We start from the raw sequence: 21,557 nt of genomic DNA on the forward strand, positions 1-21,557 counted from the left end.
CTTGACCACACTGAAGTGCAGGTAGATCCTACAGGTGTTAGTAGAGGAGAGAGCCTTTGTTATCTCTGTCTATCTCGGCATGAGACTAGTGACGTACAAGGTTTACTCAGGCTATCTCAGATCACAGTAAATCAAATAGGGAGCATCCCACTGATAGCATTCCAACCATACCTGCTTATTACGAAAGTCACCTCCATAAATGGAGGGCCAATCTACCTACAAAATCAATATCCATTTTTCATAATAACTTCCAATCTGGAACTCCCAGACTTGCAAATTGACTTGCAGGTATGAAACCAGCCCAAAGAAATCAGGATAACGTTTGATACTATTCAATTTTGTTAAGAGGTGCATGGTTCTTTGAAGGCAACAAACAAGTATTATCATACAATTGCTTTTTTTTTTATGACTCCTCAGGGTCAGTTTAACACAAAATATGAGAATCAATTAATCCTAGACCATACAACACTCTTAGTGCATTGTCTAATGAAAGTGATGCCCCCAAAGGTAAAAAAAATTTTTTCAAAAGATAACAATTGATGCAAAAGCCAATTCATTAACCTTACAAGGACAAACAAAACATCTGTTACTGCCTTTAGAAAAAGGACAAATTCACTTTCTTGTCTTTTGATAGCCCCATTCACAGGTAAGTAAAAGGACCTTAGTGGCCGGTCCATATTATTTATATACATGCAAATACATGTAGACATTTATAAATACGTTGTTACAGTTGGTGGTTAACCATGCATAATCTACCTGTAATAGCCAATGGGATCCAAAGATCAAAGCCTCATCATGTTGGACAGAGAGAGCTTGGGACACTGAGCACACAGTTATATGACCAGGACAATATGCTGCGAAAACAGTTTGAAAGAGAAACTGATCATAATGCGATGGAGTTCAGCGCTCTTCAAGAAAAATAAAATCTGCTTTGTAGAGTCAAGAACTCATCTTCATCAGATTTTTGGACGTAAGCCTCTTAAATAATGTTTCTTGATTACTTGCTAAATTTGGCTTCAATGAGAGACTACTATGTCCTAAAAGCCGGCTCAGAGAGCACACACATTTCCACGAGGGTGATGTATGATGCAAGAAATCTTTAAATTGAGGGGCTATCCAATGGAAGCATGCATTGAAAATCATTTATGAAGCATTAAGGGTTGACTTATGTTGAACATAAAGCATTCTTCTGACAGCTTTGGCAGCCAAAGGACAAAGACCCATCACAATGTTCAGTATTGGCAAGCACCTTGCAATAACCAAGATCCATAAAGCCACAAAAGAGTGTACAACTTTCGATATCCTTTCAAGGCTACCGGTAATTCCTGCAGACAATACACTCTATTCTCCATGAAAACTTCATTAAAACATTGTCATGTCGGCAAAACAGAGTCTTGTCACTAGACATATGAAGAACAAAGACCAAACCCTCACAATGTAATAAGCGTGTACACGATCAATGTTGGAAGCCCATGAAAGAAAGTGAAAAAAGTGAACAATTTAACTTGTCATTTCAACATACCTCTCCAAGAAATCAGAAATGTAAAGCAATCCCTACACCTTCTGGTCAACTCTGAAAAGAGGCCCATCACTTCTCAACTTTTACGCAAGGAGCTAAAGAGATGCTTATTGAGATCAATCTGTTTCATAGATTCTCCTTTAAATAGTAAGCAACAGCTGTGACTGCAAATAAGTTTCTTAATAAATCTCTCTATTAAGTAAAAAGTAGTTCAGAGTTGGCCTGGTCAATATATTGACCCCGATACTACATGACAAGAAGAGATAGAAGATGGGGGGGGGGGGGGGGGGGGGTGTGTGTGAACTATTAATGAATGAATGTATGTTAGATGTGTCTGAGGTTCCTTCCATTTGTAATCTTTATTTTCTGTGACGTTCAGACAGACATGGTGTGCAGTAGAGAGATGAAACAGAATAAATTACAGCTCAATTTAACGTATACTTTTCTTTCAGCTTCTTATAAGACAGTGCAACTTCAGACCAAAGGACATGGGAGAAACTGGCAAACTACAAAATGACCCCCGAGTATAGATACCAGATATTGAGATGTACATCACAATGCTTGTTTACAATCACCAACACAATACAAGGACTGACTACAGGCAAAATACTGGCTACATTACAAAACATATGCAAGTTGTATATATACCCAAACTGTCATGAAACGAAACAAAATTTAGGCTCGTCCGTAGTGGGTCAAATATTCCACTCAAATAACGGAACCGATTACCATTTCAGCTTTGGATGCAACCATCATGATGATGTTAAAAGTATTCTTTTGTCAGAGAAAAACTTCCTATCTTGTCAAACAGCACGGCTGAGATGAATATCCTATAAAATGCTACATCAGTGATCATGAAATAAGAATAATGTCTTTGAATGTACTGCATGGTAAGAACTAGTGTGTCAAGATATAACATTGCCTTCAGTAAAACTATATGGTAGTAGACATTACAACATATGATAAAGAACAGTATTCAATATACACTAGAAAGGCATTCAGAAAATCCCAAAAAGTTTTCACTGTACAGATACACCGTCATAACTACATCTAAATCAAAATGTAGGTTCATTTGATAAAATCAGAGACCTGGCAGGCTATAACACTCTGTGAAGTCAGAATGTATCTCTGTTTATATTTCCTATTGTATTTCATCTTCTGAAATGAAGCAAAGTCACTTGAGATCGGCCACTCTTAAACCACTGTGAAATTGAATATTACAAAGTTATATAAGGTATCAGACAAATTTGGGTTACATTGAAAAATAGAGACAAGTTCATGACAACACTAACAAAAGATTCCTGGGAAAATAAGCAATTCAGATTATGTAATCTCACGATTCAAAGCAAAACTTGGTAAGCTTTCGAGACAGTTAGGGTACTAATGCAAACAAATTGGAGTCTTTTTGCTTTCAAAAACCAAACATAGGAACTACAAAGATCAGTGTGAACACAGTTGAAGCAGATTTTACTAGGTTTCCTTACAGTCAAACTAAATAAGTTCCTCTCATCACCAAACATTGGGCATCAGTTCTACAGACTCCACAGAATCCAATGTTAAAAGATACTAATGCCCGGGAATACACAGATCTGTTTTCTTAAGGGGAGGGTCGATCTACATAGCAAATCAGGTCAAATACCATTAATGGAGCAACGTAAAGTAAAGAGCGCAGTATCTAACAGATGATCAGAAAATGAATGCGAGATGATGAAAGGACTTTGTCAAGTGTAAAATTCTGGAAGTCACAGAGGTTGAAAATCCTGTGTTCATCAGCCGTGTCGATCACACACATATATTAGTGTATTCTAGCTTAATGTTTGCGTGCTGACTTAAAATGAACGTGTTTTTTCCTACAAAATTTGTCCACCTTTTGAACTTCTCTAGGCGAATGTACCTGGCGACACTCATCACTGGAATTTTTTTTAAAGAGGTACAACACTTTTTTCCACATTTTCTTGTGCACATGCATATTTCACCCCTGACTTTGTTTTTGCTACCTGTTTGTTTGCTATACGTACATTTAGCTCCTCGTAGCACAAATCCGTAACCCTCCGGACCCTTCTGTAGCACGACTGATCTGGGTGCATATTCACTGTAAAACACAAAAAAAGTCTATTAATGCATAAAAGATTAGCACATGACACCTAGCCTTATTACGTTGTGTAAGGATATTTTTCTACAGCTAGATTGGAGTGCTAGCTAGCAAGGCCTTTAAGTGTATACAGTTGTTTGTCATTCAAAGTCAAAAGATCTTGAGGTGACATTCTAGGATGTTCCCTGAGTAAGCATAATCACATTGAGAAATGTTGACAGTCAATGTCACCCAAAACGCAAACTTTCCTCACTCAGTTTAACATTGAACTCTTCGTACAGTACCGAATAGAGCATCCTAATAAACTACATGTAATCATCGCTGTACATGTAACATGTTATAAGCAAACACTGGTTTTAAACAATATAGTCCCGGAATCAATGCTGGATTGGGGTACAGCGCCTATAAACACCCTTCTCATATCTCACCTTACATAGATATATCCCTTTGACTTTTTTAATTTCTTCTTCTCAAATCTGGACTTGAACATTTCTCTTCCTTGATATTTCACGAAAATATAAATCCCTTCCTCATAGGCAGTTCAACAAAAGGGCAGGTATCCAATATGTTTAGATACAATGAAATATTTTCCTTGTAACTGTTCAAGAATTTTTTACAATTTCAATTTCCTGACTGCAACAAGCAAAGAAAAACAAATACAACCCGCGCTGTCAAAAATATCCCATCTGATCACGTCCAAATACATCCCTGTCGCAAGATACATGCTGCTGCATACAACTCCACGAGGTTTGGAGGAGCGGACTACATGCAAACAATCATATTATCACATACTTAGCACAAGTAGACTTTTAGAACTGAACTTCCCAATAAAAAAAGTCAATACATTTTGCAGCAGGAAAATGTGGTTGCCCTTAAGGTATGTGTTTGCATGTAATGTGGGATATAATTCTGTATGATATGATATTAGATAGCAGAAACCATGTGACCATCTAATCAAATATGGGATTTACTGTGCACTTATTATCTCTGACAGCTTAATACGGTAACAATCAAAAGGCTAGTTCATAATCTAATCTTCCACAAACAAACCTGCTTGGACTTCGAAATCTGAAGTGAAATTAATCCTAATGTGAGTAGGCTTTGTCAAAATTAACTGGCTATCTCAGCAAGATTCCGTAGTAAAGTCCCTAATTAAAATCTATTGAAACCTAACGAGCTTCTCTCCCTGATAAATCAGTAGCTGATGATCAGCTCTTTCACTTTGTTGCAGTACACATACTCAGTATGACCTATGTATTATAACACCAGAAATACTATAGATTCACTGACTGTCTTTGCCTCATCTTTACCATATTTAGTGGTTGGTTGGTTGTATATTGTTTAACGTCCCACTCGAGAATTTTTCACTCATATGGAGATGTCATCACTACTGGTGAAGGGCTGCAAAATCTATAGGCCTATGCTCAGTGCTTACGGCTTTTGAGCAAGGAGGGATCTTTATCGTGTAACACCTGCTATGACACAGGGCCTCGGTTTTTGCGGTCTCATCCGAAGGACCAGCCGCCCCATTTAGTCACTCTTACGACAAGCAAGGGGTACTGAGGACCTATTCTAACCCAGATCCACAAAGGCCCCTGATGTTTAGTGATGTGTACATGCTTATAGCAATAAAATTAAACAATGTTGCAGACAGACAGACAGATGAACAAACTATCAATCCTTAACCATCATTTGGATTCTGCAACTAGCTGACATTAAAACAAAAATCCTACCCGAAATGTTCTGTATTGTCAATGCTTTTGTGAGAGAGAAAATATGATTGAATGGATATTTATTTTAGTAAGAATCTACAGGTACTCCTCATATTCCAAGACTTCCAAGTTATATAGGTATGTGATTTTGATGACACACACACATATATATTGACCTAATGGAGGACTTCACCACACCTTCATAGTTATAACTGTGTTATCAGTTTATTAATTTTTATCACTTACAGGCCTTCTTGAAAAACTTCATCATTTTCCAAAATTTCTGGCTAATATAAATATAGGACTAAGGAATCAGGAAAAAAAAATGTACTAAAAATCACACTACACACGTATTAAGATTGAGATTTAAAATGCATGCCAAATCTCTATCAGTCCCAAGATCTCTCTCCAGCTCAAACAATCAATAAGTCGATGCTTTAAATTTTTTATAACGAGTCTTCGACATTGTTGTAGAAATGTACAGACAGCACGGGTCACATTGAAACAGTTTAATGTTTAGGTGTCATCCAAACGATTCAGTGACTATAATGATCAAAACTTTGATTCATCATACATATACTAAACTTACTATCAAATAAGTCTACAGTGTGTGCATTAACCACATTCATGACTGTGGTATTGCTCCTGGCCCCCAGGGGTCACATACTACTGAACAGATTACACAGTTTGAGTTCATTTTTTGTCACAACATGCCAAGTATTAAATCTGGCAAATATCTTGTTTGTGACATACACCCCAGGAAATCATCTAGGCTCTAGTTAAACTATGAATAATCAAATGTTGCATAACTATTTTTAAATCTCCTGGTGTTTTGTGGGTGTGAGACATTTTGTATGAATCATAGTGTGTACATGCAGGTCTACTCGGATCAGGGTAGAACAAAAACAGAAAATTTTGTAATTTACAGTTGAGGTCATTTAAATGACTCAATAGTCTATCTGATGATAAATGAAGATTCCACACCCAGCTACCATAAATTATTCAGGATAATATTAAACCAACACCTACGATGCCATAAAAGGTTATCAATGAAATAAAATGTACCTAGTTTGGGAGGACCAAAACATGAAAAGTCACTCGCTACAAAAGTTGACCATTGTAATTAAAATGGCCACTGTTTACTTATTTCATCAAACATCTGAGCTAGTACACTTGATTCTGTTTATTCACTGATAAGGCCCAGTCTTAGAACATGTACTGGGGTACCTTAAGTACCACGGCCCCCCTTTTCCTATCAGAATGTCCACTACCCTTCCAAAAACTGCCATTCAAGAGTCCGACCAAGACTCAATGTCAACAAATGGATTACCTCACTCTGGTGTTCAAACTTTTTATTCTATCTGTAGCACAAACTTATCGTGCAGAAACCAACAATAATTTACCATGATAAATCCCTAAATACATGACACCGCCTTGTAAAAAATATAATTTAAAACGATATTAAATTTGGGAGCATGATTTATAACCCTAAATGAGAAATCTGTCATTCCCTGTACATTTCAGAGAGCCATTAAAATGAGGGCAAATGTGGTTTTTTCCCTCTTTCTTTTAATTCAATTTGAGGATTCAGAATTAATGAGAGGAATATAATTCACAAAATGAACCACTTCAGCGGTCAAATTCAAAGGTCGTTTTCATTAGCATAAAACTGTCATATCTTTTCAGACTTTGTAAATCCCAGCCCTCTTACCTGTAGTAGTGTGTGTTAGGCATATTCCTGTGTAAAGTAAATCCTCCATTTGTAATGCTGTGAGCATCCTGATATTCCTTTGGTTGTCCCCTAATGGTAGCTCCATACACTTTCTCCAAACGAAGCAGATCTGGAGCACTGTTATAGAACGCCTGAGCTTTCAGACTAGGCCCCTGCTGTAAAGTTTGGGGAGGGGGAGGAGGGGGTGCATGGGGCGGCGGATCGGACCTATGACTTGCAGGTCCATCCTCGAAATCAATAGGAACTGCCGAGAACTGCAACTGTGACCGTCTATAATACACATTTTCAATAGGTTTCTCCACATACCCAGATACCCAGTTTCTCGGTAAAGTCCTGTTCACATATTTCTTCTGCTTTCTTAGAGTTTTCTCCTTTTTCTTTTCTTCCTTAATCCTCCTTTTTTCTTCTTTCTCTCTCCTCTTCTTTTCCTCTTTTTCCAACTTCTTTACTTCCTTTAGGAACTTTTTCTGTTCCTTAGGGGTAGCATTCCCCAGTAAGGTGGGCATACTGGACGAAAGTCCCCGCGACTTGTACAGGTTAGACAGCTCTGGTTGTCCCAGTCGATTATTGGGTAGGTCGTGAATATCAGTTACACCTTGGTTTTTAAATGGCACACTGCCAGCACCTCCAGTGTGCAAAGAATGATCACCCATCATAATATAATCACCAGGGGGTGGCTTGTACACCACCAGGCCGGGGGACTTCATTTTCAGGGAACCACCGGCAGTCATCACTTTTTCGTAGGGGGCAGTTCTGTGGGGGACAGTTCCATTGGGGTAGGCCATAGGCCTGAGAGAATTGTCCACCTTGACTAGACCGACTGTATGTGGGACGTTGTCAGATTGAAACTTAGTATTCCTAGGCAATGTCATGTAATGTGGATGCATCATGGTTTTGACCCCTGAAGGCGAAAAGCTGCCTGTTTGTGTGACAGGTGTTGATGGATGGTATTTATCCAGTGGCGTGCTGCTTTGGTGGGGGATGATACTACTACCAAAATCTACATCCTCTATGTCACCAAAATCAAAGGAATCGTCACTGTCCACAGAAATACCTGTATCGCTGCTGTTAGACTGCCTGGACCAGTCGTTATTGTGGTTTGTAGAAGTCCCCGTGTTTACATTCTTACTGTTGTTGTTTAACACAGCCTGGTAGTATTGATTGGCAAGTCTACCGATTCTCCTATCCACAGGTGAACTCCTTTGTCTGCCAATGTCTGGTGGGGTCGATGAGGAGCGCTTCCTGTATCTACCTGACCGGCGTGAGGACTGTGATCCTTCCCAATTCAAGTCCGAGTTGATACTGCCATCTTGTGAACTAGTAAATGACGAAATGCTTGGGTTTCTGCTATGTTGACTTAATGGGCTATTTGGTATGCTGGAATTATTTTCACAACGTTCCAGATGAATAAACACATTATTATTTGCTTCAGTTAAATCCTCCACTAGTTCCTCGGGCTGATTAATAAAGCCCCCAGAGGGCAATGCTTTCACCGGTACCGGTCTCCGTGGGCTCAGGTTTCCCTCACTTTCTCCTCCTTTAGACTTCACCCTCAGACCCTGCGGGAGAGCTATGAACTTGCTGAGGAATGAACTGGACGGGTGCTTCTTGTGTCCCTTTATATTGTTATTCACTTCAGTAGAAACTGTGCCATCAGGCGTGGATTTTTGAGTCATTGTTTAGGCTTGTAAATACTTCACGGATGGATGGAACCTCTCAAACACATTTACACATAGATTTCTTTTGATTCAGCTGAGAAGATTACATTAAACTCCAAAGGAACTATAATCAACAGCTTTCAGATATTGTCCACCTAGCCCCATTGATAACCACTCGGCTTATTCATTGTCTGGCAAATACCATAGGCAGGGGTATAGGACTCCTAGCAGTACAAGTCCCCTCAGCTAATTAATTTGATTGTCCACACAGTCAACACAGTTCATGTAATCAAATCAAAGTTGTGTAATCCATGCATGAATAAAATGGGTTTCTACAAGTATTTCACAGTGTGAAAACCAAAGATGAATTTTAGTGAATGATGATCCCATTTCACTACAGAACTCTAATTTACCAATCAATTATTAATCTTTTCATAATCCTACCTGTACAAGGCAAACAGTCAGGTACATGTATTAAGAAAACTGAAGGTTTTTAACATTCTCCGATAGAAACAAAAATCAATTAATCCTCTGCCACTAAACATGCTGTCTTCAAATAAATCAAAAAATCAATGCAAACCAGGCAGGACACCACAGATCCACTGTCAAATACTATAATAGAAAATCACAAAGCTTCATTCAACCAAAATCCTTGGCATTTTATCGTGGTATTATATCCCTGATGATAAGTTCCATCATAATTCAAGTCAAATATATAGAACTGTCAATTCATTCAAACACACAGAGTCTAAGTTACCTTGATCTTCATAAAGCATTTTTGAAATTCATCAATTATTTACAACTATGGATTTTACCGTCCCATCACAATTTTAGCACAATTTGTCATTCATTGTTGAACGTCTTTATCATTTCCGATAGAATCCACAAATTAATTCCTCCTTATTAATAATTTGTAGGTCAAACTTTCCAAATGAAGTATTGTATTACAGCTAGCTTGTTGGTACCTTCTCGTTTCCAACAGAATGCACACCAAAAATTACGGAATATCCCTTTCACTCCTCAGATTGCAAGGCAAGTTTCATCACATCTCCAGTAATCTTATGATCACAGATATTTTTTTGTTTTCTGAGACAGTTCCCCATTTCATTCCTTATTAGCTTATGGTATTCGGTCAGATCATACAATACACCAGGAACATAGTGTTTGTTGTTTGTAAAACCCACAATAGATAAAGCTTTTAAAACTCTTGCCCCGAGTTTGGACTTGTCCTCAATAGCTCCTTATGGCTGGAAATCCGAAGATGACACTCAGTTTTGAAACAGTAACTCTTGGTATGGCTATGGTCCAATTCCTTTTATCAATATTTCAAAAATATGTAGATTGGAAAATATTTAAATCTCTGAACGATGTTGTACAAATTAAAAATCCTCAATAGGCTTAACCGTTGAGTAAATCCCTTTATTTTTCTTCAGGAGTCGTGACCACATTTTGACTTGATACACCAATTGAACCAAATTCCGAAAAAACAATGAAGACTTTGCAGGGGATGCTTGTTTCTGCGACTCAGCCTGATCAACGCTAATTCACGAAATGCAGTTAAACAAAAATTCTGAGTCAGGAACTTGAAAAGCAAATCAATAAAATAATAGACAAGGTATAATCGAAGGCCCAGGTTAGGCAAACAATCAGGTATCGATAACACACGGCCCTGCCTTCATAGTCCTCATTTTGTATACATTAATCCTTTCACTTTTCAAAACCACAGTACATATAAATATACTGTTAATTCCACAATTTCCTTGGATAATTAATTCTAGCACTATCTAGGGTTTGGTATTTTTTATATTGAAACGCACACCCTGGTATATAAATGGAACTCTCACGCTTGGTTCTTGACTAGTCACCCAGTGACTATACGTTAATGTGTTCTCCTTTACAAGGACTTTATTGGCAAAACTTAATTAAAAAAGTTTTGTGATTAATTTCCACATAATTGCTCAAATAACATTTTTCTTGCTTGTGAATTAAATTGAGATAAAGTCATGAATGGGGCATATATAAATTTAGAAAGCAATTAAAAGCTCGCATGTATTGAGAGCTTTCCCTCCATTAGCAAACTAAAATGCATGATTATACTTATCTATTTGAGGAATATGATTTGTGCTTATTTACATATCCACCAATCTTTCTGAAGCGGATTGCCTATTTTGGACCTTTACGACTTTCAGGTGATGGCTATATTTGTGACCCTCAATCAGAAATCTCTCCTCACTATCAGGAGGGTAAAATAAGGCCACTTTAGGGCCATACTAACAGTACAATAGGCAATACCAGCCACTGCCACAGAGTATCAAAGTGACAAATCACAAATTTTATGACCAGCTACAAATATTTTTTGCCCATAGAAGGATTGCCCAAGTGCCTGGCAAGCTTCCACGGACACAATGCATTCTTTCCACACAGATCCGTAACAACTGACAAGAATTTTTCAATATTTTTTGGGCGAGATTAAGTTGCTCTACACTTGTCTTTGAGGTATGCCGGCCGGATAATCAGGGGGTATCATATATGATCAGACCTGGACAGATATACTGAGTGCTTCATGTAGATTTGTAGGTATATTTTACCTCAAGCAAAGCTGTCACTTCATTCACCAGAGAAAGACAAATACATATTCCAGGATCGGATCATTTTCAGCGTGATGGGACACTTTCCTATAGAAATTAGTTCCTAAAAATTCTTTGCCTGTAACATTTACCTTGTCAAATACAGGACCCCTAATTACATTATTAATAATATTGCATATCCAATGCAGGGTAAAAAATGCAATCTCTGTCACACACTAATCAGCTGATAAATCATTACAAATATGCTACTGTTAAATGTACATATTTTCATGTACCTTATCTGTTTTTGACCATGAGCTTAAACATCAAATGAATATGCAAAATTTATTCAGTTTATGCAATCTGATGGCAAAGTATATACCATGCATTTTTCACATGCATTGTGTATTTTGATCAAGTCCGGGACAGACAGAGAGAATATTTTGCAAATGGTTTATTGCCTAAACTGTCAGTTAGCCATAAGTAATTACAAAAAAAACATGTCACTCATCAGAATTGTTGACAAGATGAAAATTGATACCAGCTTGAGCTTGATGACATTGTGTCATTTGATATTTATGTACCTAGAAAACTCCCAGTAAAGTAGAAAGTTAAAATATACTGTTTTATTTTAAAGACTGTAAGTGTATTACATATTCAATTTATGACTACAAAACTCTCTGTAATAAAGAAGTCAATCTTAGGATTGGAGCTGATAAAACATTTTTTTTAAATTCTTTCAAAGCTTTTCCTGCCTGAGTGTTTGTTGAAATTAAACTTTTTTTTTTTTGGACTAAGGAATGTCCTCCACATTTACTTATCTCGGGTGGCAACATAGGCACACAAACTCCTTTAAAAGACATAAATCTTTCTGGTGATGTAAGTTTGTACAAGATATATGTATGAATTAGCCTTCGCGGACCTGAAGCAAATAATCATCAATGTCTTTCTAAGGAGCTAGTATAGAGTTGAGCACGGAAACACAGTCAATATATTTAAGTAAACGAACAATCTGGGGGCATAGGAAAAATGTTACTGCTGTGACACTGTCAAGTATCCTCTAAAACTTGCAATACCTTTACATTAAGACATTATAGATTTACATTCATGGAGGTCTAAGACTCTATTTATCTGTTGTGTGCATGATAAATTGATATAAAGAAATTACACAAGGCATTTAACCAGCACATTGTCTGTTTTTAATTTACTTTCAAACGGCATCCATAACTTTTCTGTTTTCTTTCATCTGACAAGAAGGAAATGACTTCCTGTTGAGGTGCTGGAAAGCAAGGTGGCCACAATCTCATCTTAATTCTTTAGGTGGCCACCTCATCTTAAATCTATAGGAAATTATGTGATGGGTCTTCTACAGATACTATGTACTAACATCTGATACAGCGAGCCCCTTAATTCTATAGGTGGACACAATCTCATCTTAAATCTATAGGAAATTATGTGATGGTCTTCTACAGATACTATGTACTAACATCTGATACAGCGAGCCCCTTAATTCTATAGGTGGACACAATCTCATCTTAAATCTATAGGAAATTATGTGACGGTCTTCTACAGATACTATGTACTAACATCTGATACAGCGAGCCCCTTAATTCTATAGGTGGACACAATGTCATCTTAAATCTATAGGAAATTATGTGACTGTCTTCTACAGATACTATGTACTAACATCTGATACAGCGAGCCCCTTAATTCTATAGGTGGACACAATCTCATCTTAAATCTATAGGAAATGTGATGGGTCTTCTACAGATACTATATGTACTAACATCTGATACAGCGAGCCCCTTAATTCTATAGGTGGACACAATCTCATCTTAAATCTATAGGAAATTATGTGACGGTCTTCTACAGATACTATGTACTAACATCTGATACAGCGAGCCCCTTAATTCTATAGGTGGACACAATGTCATCTTAAATCTATAGGAAATTATGTGACTGTCTTCTACAGATACTATGTACTAACATCTGATACAGCGAGCCCCTTAATTCTATAGGTGGACACAATCTCATCTTAAATCTATAGGAAATGTGATGGTCTTCTACAGATACTATGTACTAACATCTGATACAGCGAGCCCCTTAATTCTATAGGTGGACACAATCTCATCTTAAATCTATAGGAAATTATGTGATGGTATTCTACAGATACTATGTACTAACATCTGATACAGCGAGCCCCTTAATTCTATAGGTGGACACAATCTCATCTTAAATCTATAGGAAATTATGTGACGGTCTTCTACAGATACTATGTACTAACATCTGATACAGCGAGCCCCTTAATTCTATAGGTGGACACAATCTCATCTTAAATCTATAGGAAGTTATGTGACTGTCTTCTACAGATACTATGTACTAACATCTGATACAGCGAGCCCCTTAATTCTATAGGTGGACACAATCTCATCTTAAATCTATAGGAAATGTGATGATCTTCTACAGATACTATGTACTAACATCTGATACAGCGAGCCCCTTAATTCTATAGGTGGACACAATCTCATCTTAAATCTATAGGAAATGTGATGATCTTCTACAGATACTATGTACTAACATCTGATACAGTGAGCCCCTTAATTCTATAGGTGGACACAATCTCATCTTAAATCTATAGGAAATGTGATGGGTCTTCTACAGATACTATGTACTAACATCTGATACAGTGAGCCCCTTAATTCTATAGGTGGACACAATCTCATCTTAAATCTATAGGAAATGTGATGGGTCTTCTACAGATACTATGTACTAACATCTGATACAGTGAGCCCCTTAATTCTATAGGTGGACACAATGTCATCTTAAATCTATAGGAAATTATGTGATGGTCTTCTACAGATACTATGTACTAACATCTGATACAGCGAGCCCCTTAATTCTATAGGTGGACACAATCTCATCTTAAATCTATAGGAAATTATGTGACTGTCTTCTACAGATACTATGTACTAACATCTGATACAGTGAGCCCCTTAATTCTATAGGTGGACACAATCTCATCTTAAATCTATAGGAAATTATGTGACGGTCTTCTACAGATACTATGTACTAACATCTGATACAGCGAGCCCCTTAATTCTATAGGTGGATACAATCTCATCTTAAATCTATAGGAAATTATGTGATGGTCTTCTACAGATACTATGTACTAACATCTGATACAGCGAGCCCCTTAATTCTATAGGTGGACACAATCTCATCTTAAATCTATAGGAAATGTGATGGTCTTCTACCGACACTTATATGCACTAACAGGTATTTGGATCGAAGACGACTAGCAGGCTATAACAAATGTTGGTCCACATGTGTCTTTCTAGCTCTGTTTCTCAGGCAACAAGTGTGATACATCATAATTTTATTTACTCATAAATATCAAAATTAGATTACATGCCCTATAGGGTTGGAATGTTGGAATGTGCAGCATGTCACTTTAAAATCATGTTATGTAACAAGCAAATATCATCTCTCTCTCTCTCTCTCTCTCTCTCTCTCTCTCTCTCTCTCTCTCATATATATACACACATATCAAAGGTTGAACATTCTTCACATGAAAGCATTTAAGTAACCTATAATCCTTTTTGCAGAACTAAACTACACACAAATACTTTCAAATTGTTTGAATGGGATTTTAAATATGTCGGGTATATTTTAATTAACAACTTAAACTCTACAATACTGTGAGATTAAATTCAAACTGAACAGCCTTCACAACTTCACTAGGTTACTAGTTCCTGTCTGCTTCACACACCATTAAGCACCCTCATTTTGACCGTATCAGTACTGGGATGGGAGGAGGTTACTAGTTCCTGTCTGCTCCACACACCATTAAGCACCCTCAAATCCCATTTTGACCGTATCAGTACTGGGATGGGGGAGGTTACTAGTTCCATGTCTACTCCACACACCATTAAGCACCCTCATTTTGACCATATCAGTATTGGGATGCGGGGATCAGTGGGTGAAAGCTACGTGGAGTATATGTAGTACTGTTACGGCTGTCTTTACTGACATATAGCCCTGTCCATCTTAAGTCAACAAGCCAAAAGCAAAACTAAATTACAGTTATCACTATGCTTGGTCAACGAATTCATGGACAGGACACCTTCTCTAAAGATTGACTGGCCAGATGCTAATTATCAGATATGTATATGTCATCTCAACTTTTGACCTTGGCATTATCTCTGAAATCTGTAGCTATTTTAGTACTGACCAGTACTATGTATGTATATATATGTATGTATATATCTGACTAGTGAATGAACTTTAAGAGATAATACTTTTTCACCTTCAGACCCTTTATTGTTATGACAATCTTCAGCTGAGTGGAAAAGTAAATCAAAGCACCTGCTAATCCAGCTAGCGTGTATCTATATGATTGCAGTTAGATGTATGATGCTGGGTGATGGACATAGTCATGCCTTATAGTGAATTCAAATTATGCTTTAAAATTTCCATCATGGTTCATAGAATGCTGTAGTTTCATTCTTATAATATAAAACACAGGGCCCTAATTAGTACTGTCTTTTATGGTACTTTTATTTCTGTTGATATATGAACAACATTGTAATAAAATTAGGGGGTGTTTTTTCTCCATATATGTGATTGAAACAAAAGTTACTTTCTCCCACACTTAATACAAAGAGATTACACAGGAAAACTTAAAATAATTTTCTGTAATATTTTAAAAGCATTTTTATAGCAACTGTTTAAATTCAGAGCCATTGATTGGCCAGTAAGGAATGCTGTGCCTTATTAATTGTCTTCGTAGATTTCATACCTGGGGACATCAACTGAACAGTAAAATTTGAATTAAATCAATCTTCAAACACACACCTACCCATTTTCACCATCATTTTGCTTGTCGTGATAAGGACAATTGTTTTACACTATCATGATTCATTTATCTGCAGAATTTTTAAGGTTTGTTGAACGAATTGTTGGACTGATCACACACCTTGAAGAACTATGTATCTACTTTAACACTCGATTTATTTCTTGAAATACCTGTGGCTACATTACTACGACATTGAATAACTTTCAACAAATATTACACAATTATAATTATTTGACAAAGAAATACATTGTTCATTTTCTCACACCCTCTTCAGGTTATGAAATTCATAGAAATAAGAAATTTAAGGAGGTATGCTACACCAGAGAAATTTGATGTAGATGAAAAGTGGAGGATATGTACAACAATATTTTGAAGTTGAAAATTTTTAAATCTACTTTATTTTGTCAAAAATACAGTTTTAATAGAAGGTAATCTGAAAAAAAATTTAAAACCCCTGCTGGACTTGAACCTGCGACCTACAGTTCAGTAGTCGGTATTCTAACCTACTGAGCTACTCGGCTAGGTATTTAAATAGAAAAGGAAAAGTCTAATATTGCTGATATCTATTTTTTCATCCATGTTTTTAAAGGAAGTCAGCCATTATGACGATGTAGAGTACTACCTTAAAGTTTTACAGATGATGCATGTACCTATACAGAAAAAAGATATATATCCATCCCGAATCATTGTACAAACACACAGCCCTCTAATAACAAACATACTTAATTACTAACCCCAGGCAATGGTTAGCTGTTTTGGCAATTTACAGATACATCCAGTGAATTAACAGTGATAACAGAGTTGTCTCCCTGAATGACACAATTTCATTGGATTTTGTAACACAGCTGTACGAAGATTTAGAGCTCAAAATGACTACGGCTTGTTGTATAGTCTAAAATGTGACCGCATACTCATCTTAAAGTGAAGGATGTATTTTTATGAACTAACACTCCAACACATAATTTGATCAGTACATGATCCATGATAGTGAAGTGGAAGTTGAAAGTTTTGCCATTAAGGTGAACGTTTTAAGATCCCGTTAGGCAAAAATTACCCATGAATATATAAGACCCCATGATGCAATGATACACTAACGTTACAATACGATACATATCATGATATTCAACTCATGATACAATACATACCAAAATACACGTTTGTTGTGATACATCTGTACATAATATTGTCGATTGACTCGATCATGTGACCTAGATGAGATTCTTGGTCTATTTTTTTAAGTGTGTTTGGTTGAGTTAAATAGAAAAGGTGATGTTATGCCTGTGTACTGACACTATACACTTTCTAGAAATGGAATTCTCTACAAGTTTGTTTCGAATAGAATGTAAATTTTGTGATAATAAGCACTTTGGGTTATCACATTGGGTATTACAATACTGGGGACTGGACTTCACGAATGATTTCGACAGTGTTATAAACAGTATTCTTGTGTGTGAATTCAGTTCACAACAGACACTTTGATATCTCTCAGTTAGTATGTTTTCATTGATATATCTTACGTTAAACAAATTTCTTACATCCAATAAGTTTAAGTTTTGAAACTACAGGGAATGAAAATCACTTTGCTGTAAGTGTGAATTCATTGTAAACATGTTTACCGTAACCATGTTTAACTGTATGTTAATTTTGGCATTGTTTGGACACATCAGTAAGTTAGAAACTAGCTCTATGTTACCATTTTTAATATCACCAATTCCAAACCTCAAATGTCCCATGGGGATTCGGGTTAGAATAGCTCCTCAGTACCCCCTTGCTTGTCATAAGAGAAGACTAAATGGGGCAGTCCATCGGATGAGACCACAAAAACTGAGGTCCCATGTCACAGCAGGTGTGGCACGGTAAATATTCCTCACTGCTCAAAGGCCATCAAAGCCAAACATAGGCCTAAATTTTGCAGCCCTTCACCAGCAATGGTGACGTCTCCATATGAGTGAAAGATTCTTGAGAGGCACGATAAACAATATATAACCAACCGAACCCCAAATGCTCAAATTTCTTTGTAATTTGAAGTAAACTGGTTCAGTTCTCCATGAACGTTTTCCCAAAAAACCATATATCAGAATACAAAAAAAACTAAAATGGAAGATTTGAATAAATCCAAACTCAACTGATTTTAAGATAATGAATGGAACTGTGATGTATGGTCAACACAGTATGAACCAAAACTGTGGTGTCTTTTACTGTGAAATGTATCTTCTCACAGTTTGAGGGTGCACCCTTACCCTACAATGCACAGACAGTATGTGCACATGTTACAATACCTGAAGCTATGATACACAGAAAGTACAGATAGAATAGCTGTCTGACCTGAAGTTTGGTATTATATGATACACAGATACAGTGCTGTCTGACCTGAAGTTTGATACTATATGATACACAGATACAGTAACTGTCTGACCTGAAGTTTGGTACTATATGATACACAGATACAGTGCTGTCTGACCTGAAGTTTGGTACTATATGATACACAGATACAGTGCTGTCTGACCTGAAGTTTGATACTATATGATACACAGATACAGTAACTGTCTGACCTGAAGTTTGGTACTATATGATACACAGATACAGTGCTGTCTGACCTGAAGTTTGATACTATATGATACACAGATACAGTAACTGTCTGACCTGAAGTTTGGTACTATGGCAGCTAACGTGTTCCTGTTCAGCATCATGTCGTGTCGGGCAGCGGAGACCAGGTCACCAAGAGAACCAGCTGAAAGTATAGTAGCCATTGTCATTTTGTAAGCCAAACGGTGTTTTAACATCTGTGTCCCTAAACCTTCCTTCACCATTTGGGTTTTAGAGTCCGTAGTTACTAAACATTTCTCTGATCTTGTTATCCTATTGACCTCTGAACTTGATGATTGGCAAGAAGTCATTTTTTTTCATAATATGACCATTAACTGAGTTCTCTGGCATTAGATTTCAACTGGCACAGCTTCACCTTGGATTGTCCATTTGAAAATGAACCTCTGCACCATTCACTTGACTAATCATGTCCACAAGTCACACATGATTGAGGGATGGTCAAACTGATGAAATTTTGATATATAAAATGAACACAAACCACTTTCATATCTTAACTTTCATTACATAGCTAAAAGGGCCTAAGGGAGACCATAACAGAATCACTTATTGCTTTTCCATCTGCTCCAAGTGTAAATATATATTTATGATCAATTTCACTGAAAATCTATCAATCATGGGAAATACATTTTTTGCATTACACAAATTTTCGAACAAATATTTAATGATATGTATATGCAATAGCTGAGATCGTCTGATGTGTATCTTATGAAGCTAGTAAGTTAAATTGTGTTGACAGAAGATTATCACTGTATCACTACAGGAAAATATCCTCAGGGCAGACAGGTTGTGCAGGCCACAACAAAGTGAACACATGTTTGGATGCCAGACTTCTGGAGTACATGTCAGGCGATATGTGCAGACAGTCTCATCATTGTTTATCTATTAACAAATTAACCTTGGAAGGGAAAGGCTTTTCACAGCTCCCAGTATGAAATATTGCAGACAGAACACATACTCAGATGTAATGAACATTGTGTCTGTCTGACAGCAAGGAACATCTGAACAATGGAACAATGCTAAAAACTGTACGTATGAAATAAATCCATGTGACAAATAGATTTGTAAAAGACTAAGATTACAAATCTTAGGAGAATTAAAATCCCCGTGGCAGATTTACTGAGCCAACAATATCAATCTTTTCTACAAAATCTTATACAAAAATGTTACCAAAAAGATGGGACTTGTTATTCTTATATATTGAATATACTCAGAGAGAGAAAGAGAGAGAGGCTGTTGTAAATACCTAAAATAAATATCTGTGTTATTTACAATATACATGTTCAATAATGTAAATTTTACTATTAGAATTGAGTTGTCCTCCTTCACCACTCTAAAATTCCAGATCCATCCTGAGGTATATTGTGTAACAATTCTGGACAATGATCTTATATTGATCTATCAAACTGTTAACGTACCTTTATAATCTTATATTGATCTATCAAACTGTTAACGTACCTTTATAATCTTATATTGATCTATCAAACAGTTAACGTACTTATAATCTTATATTGATCTATCAAACTGTTAACGTACCTTTATAATCTTATATTGATCTATCAAACAGTTAACGTACTTTTAATCTTATATTGATCTATCAAACTGTTAACTTACCTTTAATCTTATATTGATCTATCAAACTGTTAACTTACCTTTATAATCTTATATTGATCTATCAAACTGTTAACTTACCTTTATAATCTTATATTGATCTATCAAACTGTTAACGTACCTTTATAATCTTATATTGATCTATCAAACAGTTAACGTACTTATAATCTTATATTGATCTATCAAACAGTTAACGTACCTTTATAATCTTATATTGATCTATCAAACTGTTAACTTACCTTTATAATCTTATATTGATCTATCAAACAGTTAGCGTACTTTTAATCTTATATTGATCTATCAAACTGTTAACTTACCTTTAATCTTATATTGATCTATCAAACTGTTAACTTACCTTTAATCTTATATTGATCTATCAAACTGTTAACGTACCTTTATAATCTTATATTGATCTATCAAACTGTTAACTTACCTTTAATCTTATATTGATCTATCAAACTGTTAACGTACCTTTATAATCTTATATTGATCTATCAAACTGTTAACGTACCTTTATAATCTTATATTGATCTATCAAACTGTTAACGTACCTTTATAATCTTATATTGATCTATCAAACTGTTAACGTACCTTTATAATCTTATATTGATCTATCAAACTGTTAACGTACCTTTATAATCTTATATTGATCTATCAAACTGTTAACGTACCTTTAATCTAATATTGATCTATCAAACTGTTAACGTACCTTTAATCTTATATTGATCTATCAAACTGTTAACTCACCTTTATAATCTTATATTGATCTATCAAACAGTTAACTCACCTTTATAATCTTATATTGATCTATCAAACTGTTAATGTACCTTTATAATCTTATATTGATCTATCAAACAGTTAACGTACTTTTAATCTTATATTGATCTATCAAACAGTTAACGTACTTTTAATTTTATATTGATCTATCAAACTGTTAACGTACCTTTATAATCTTATATTGATCTATCAAACTGTTAATGTACCTTTATAATCTTATATTGATCTATCAAACAGTTAACGTACTTTTAATCTTATATTGATCTATCAAACTGTTAACTTACCTTTAATCTTATATTGATCTATCAAACTGTTAACTCACCTTTATAATCTTATATTGATCTATCAAACTGTTAACTTACCTTTAATCTTATATTGATCTATCAAACTGTTAACGTACCTTTATAATCTTATATTGATCTATCAAACA

The 21,557-nt window shown here is 35.9% G+C and overlaps 1 protein-coding gene across 16 annotated transcripts in view; it reads right to left on the reverse strand.

Moving 5' to 3' along the window:
- The window catches only part of LOC125673635 (SH3 and multiple ankyrin repeat domains protein 3-like), a 75,717-nt gene that overhangs the window by 10,524 nt on the left and 43,636 nt on the right, over window positions 1-21,557 (reverse strand). For 14 of the 16 annotated variants that reach the window (XM_056157669.1, XM_048910274.2, XM_056157664.1 and 11 more), the window contains 2 exons: window positions 18,779-18,866; window positions 3,538-3,611 (listed from right to left, as the gene is read on the reverse strand). In XM_056157669.1, the coding sequence (XP_056013644.1) occupies window positions 3,538-3,611; window positions 18,779-18,866 (162 nt within the window). Of the gene's footprint in view, window positions 1-3,537; window positions 3,612-7,034; window positions 10,281-18,778; window positions 18,867-21,557 lie in introns of those variants that run through there. The other 2 variants (XM_056157666.1, XM_056157665.1) reach the window with 1 other exon arrangement.

This window comes from Ostrea edulis, chromosome 3 (genome assembly GCF_947568905.1).
Source record: "Ostrea edulis chromosome 3, xbOstEdul1.1, whole genome shotgun sequence".
NCBI classification, from domain to species: Eukaryota; Metazoa; Mollusca; class Bivalvia; order Ostreida; family Ostreidae; genus Ostrea; species Ostrea edulis.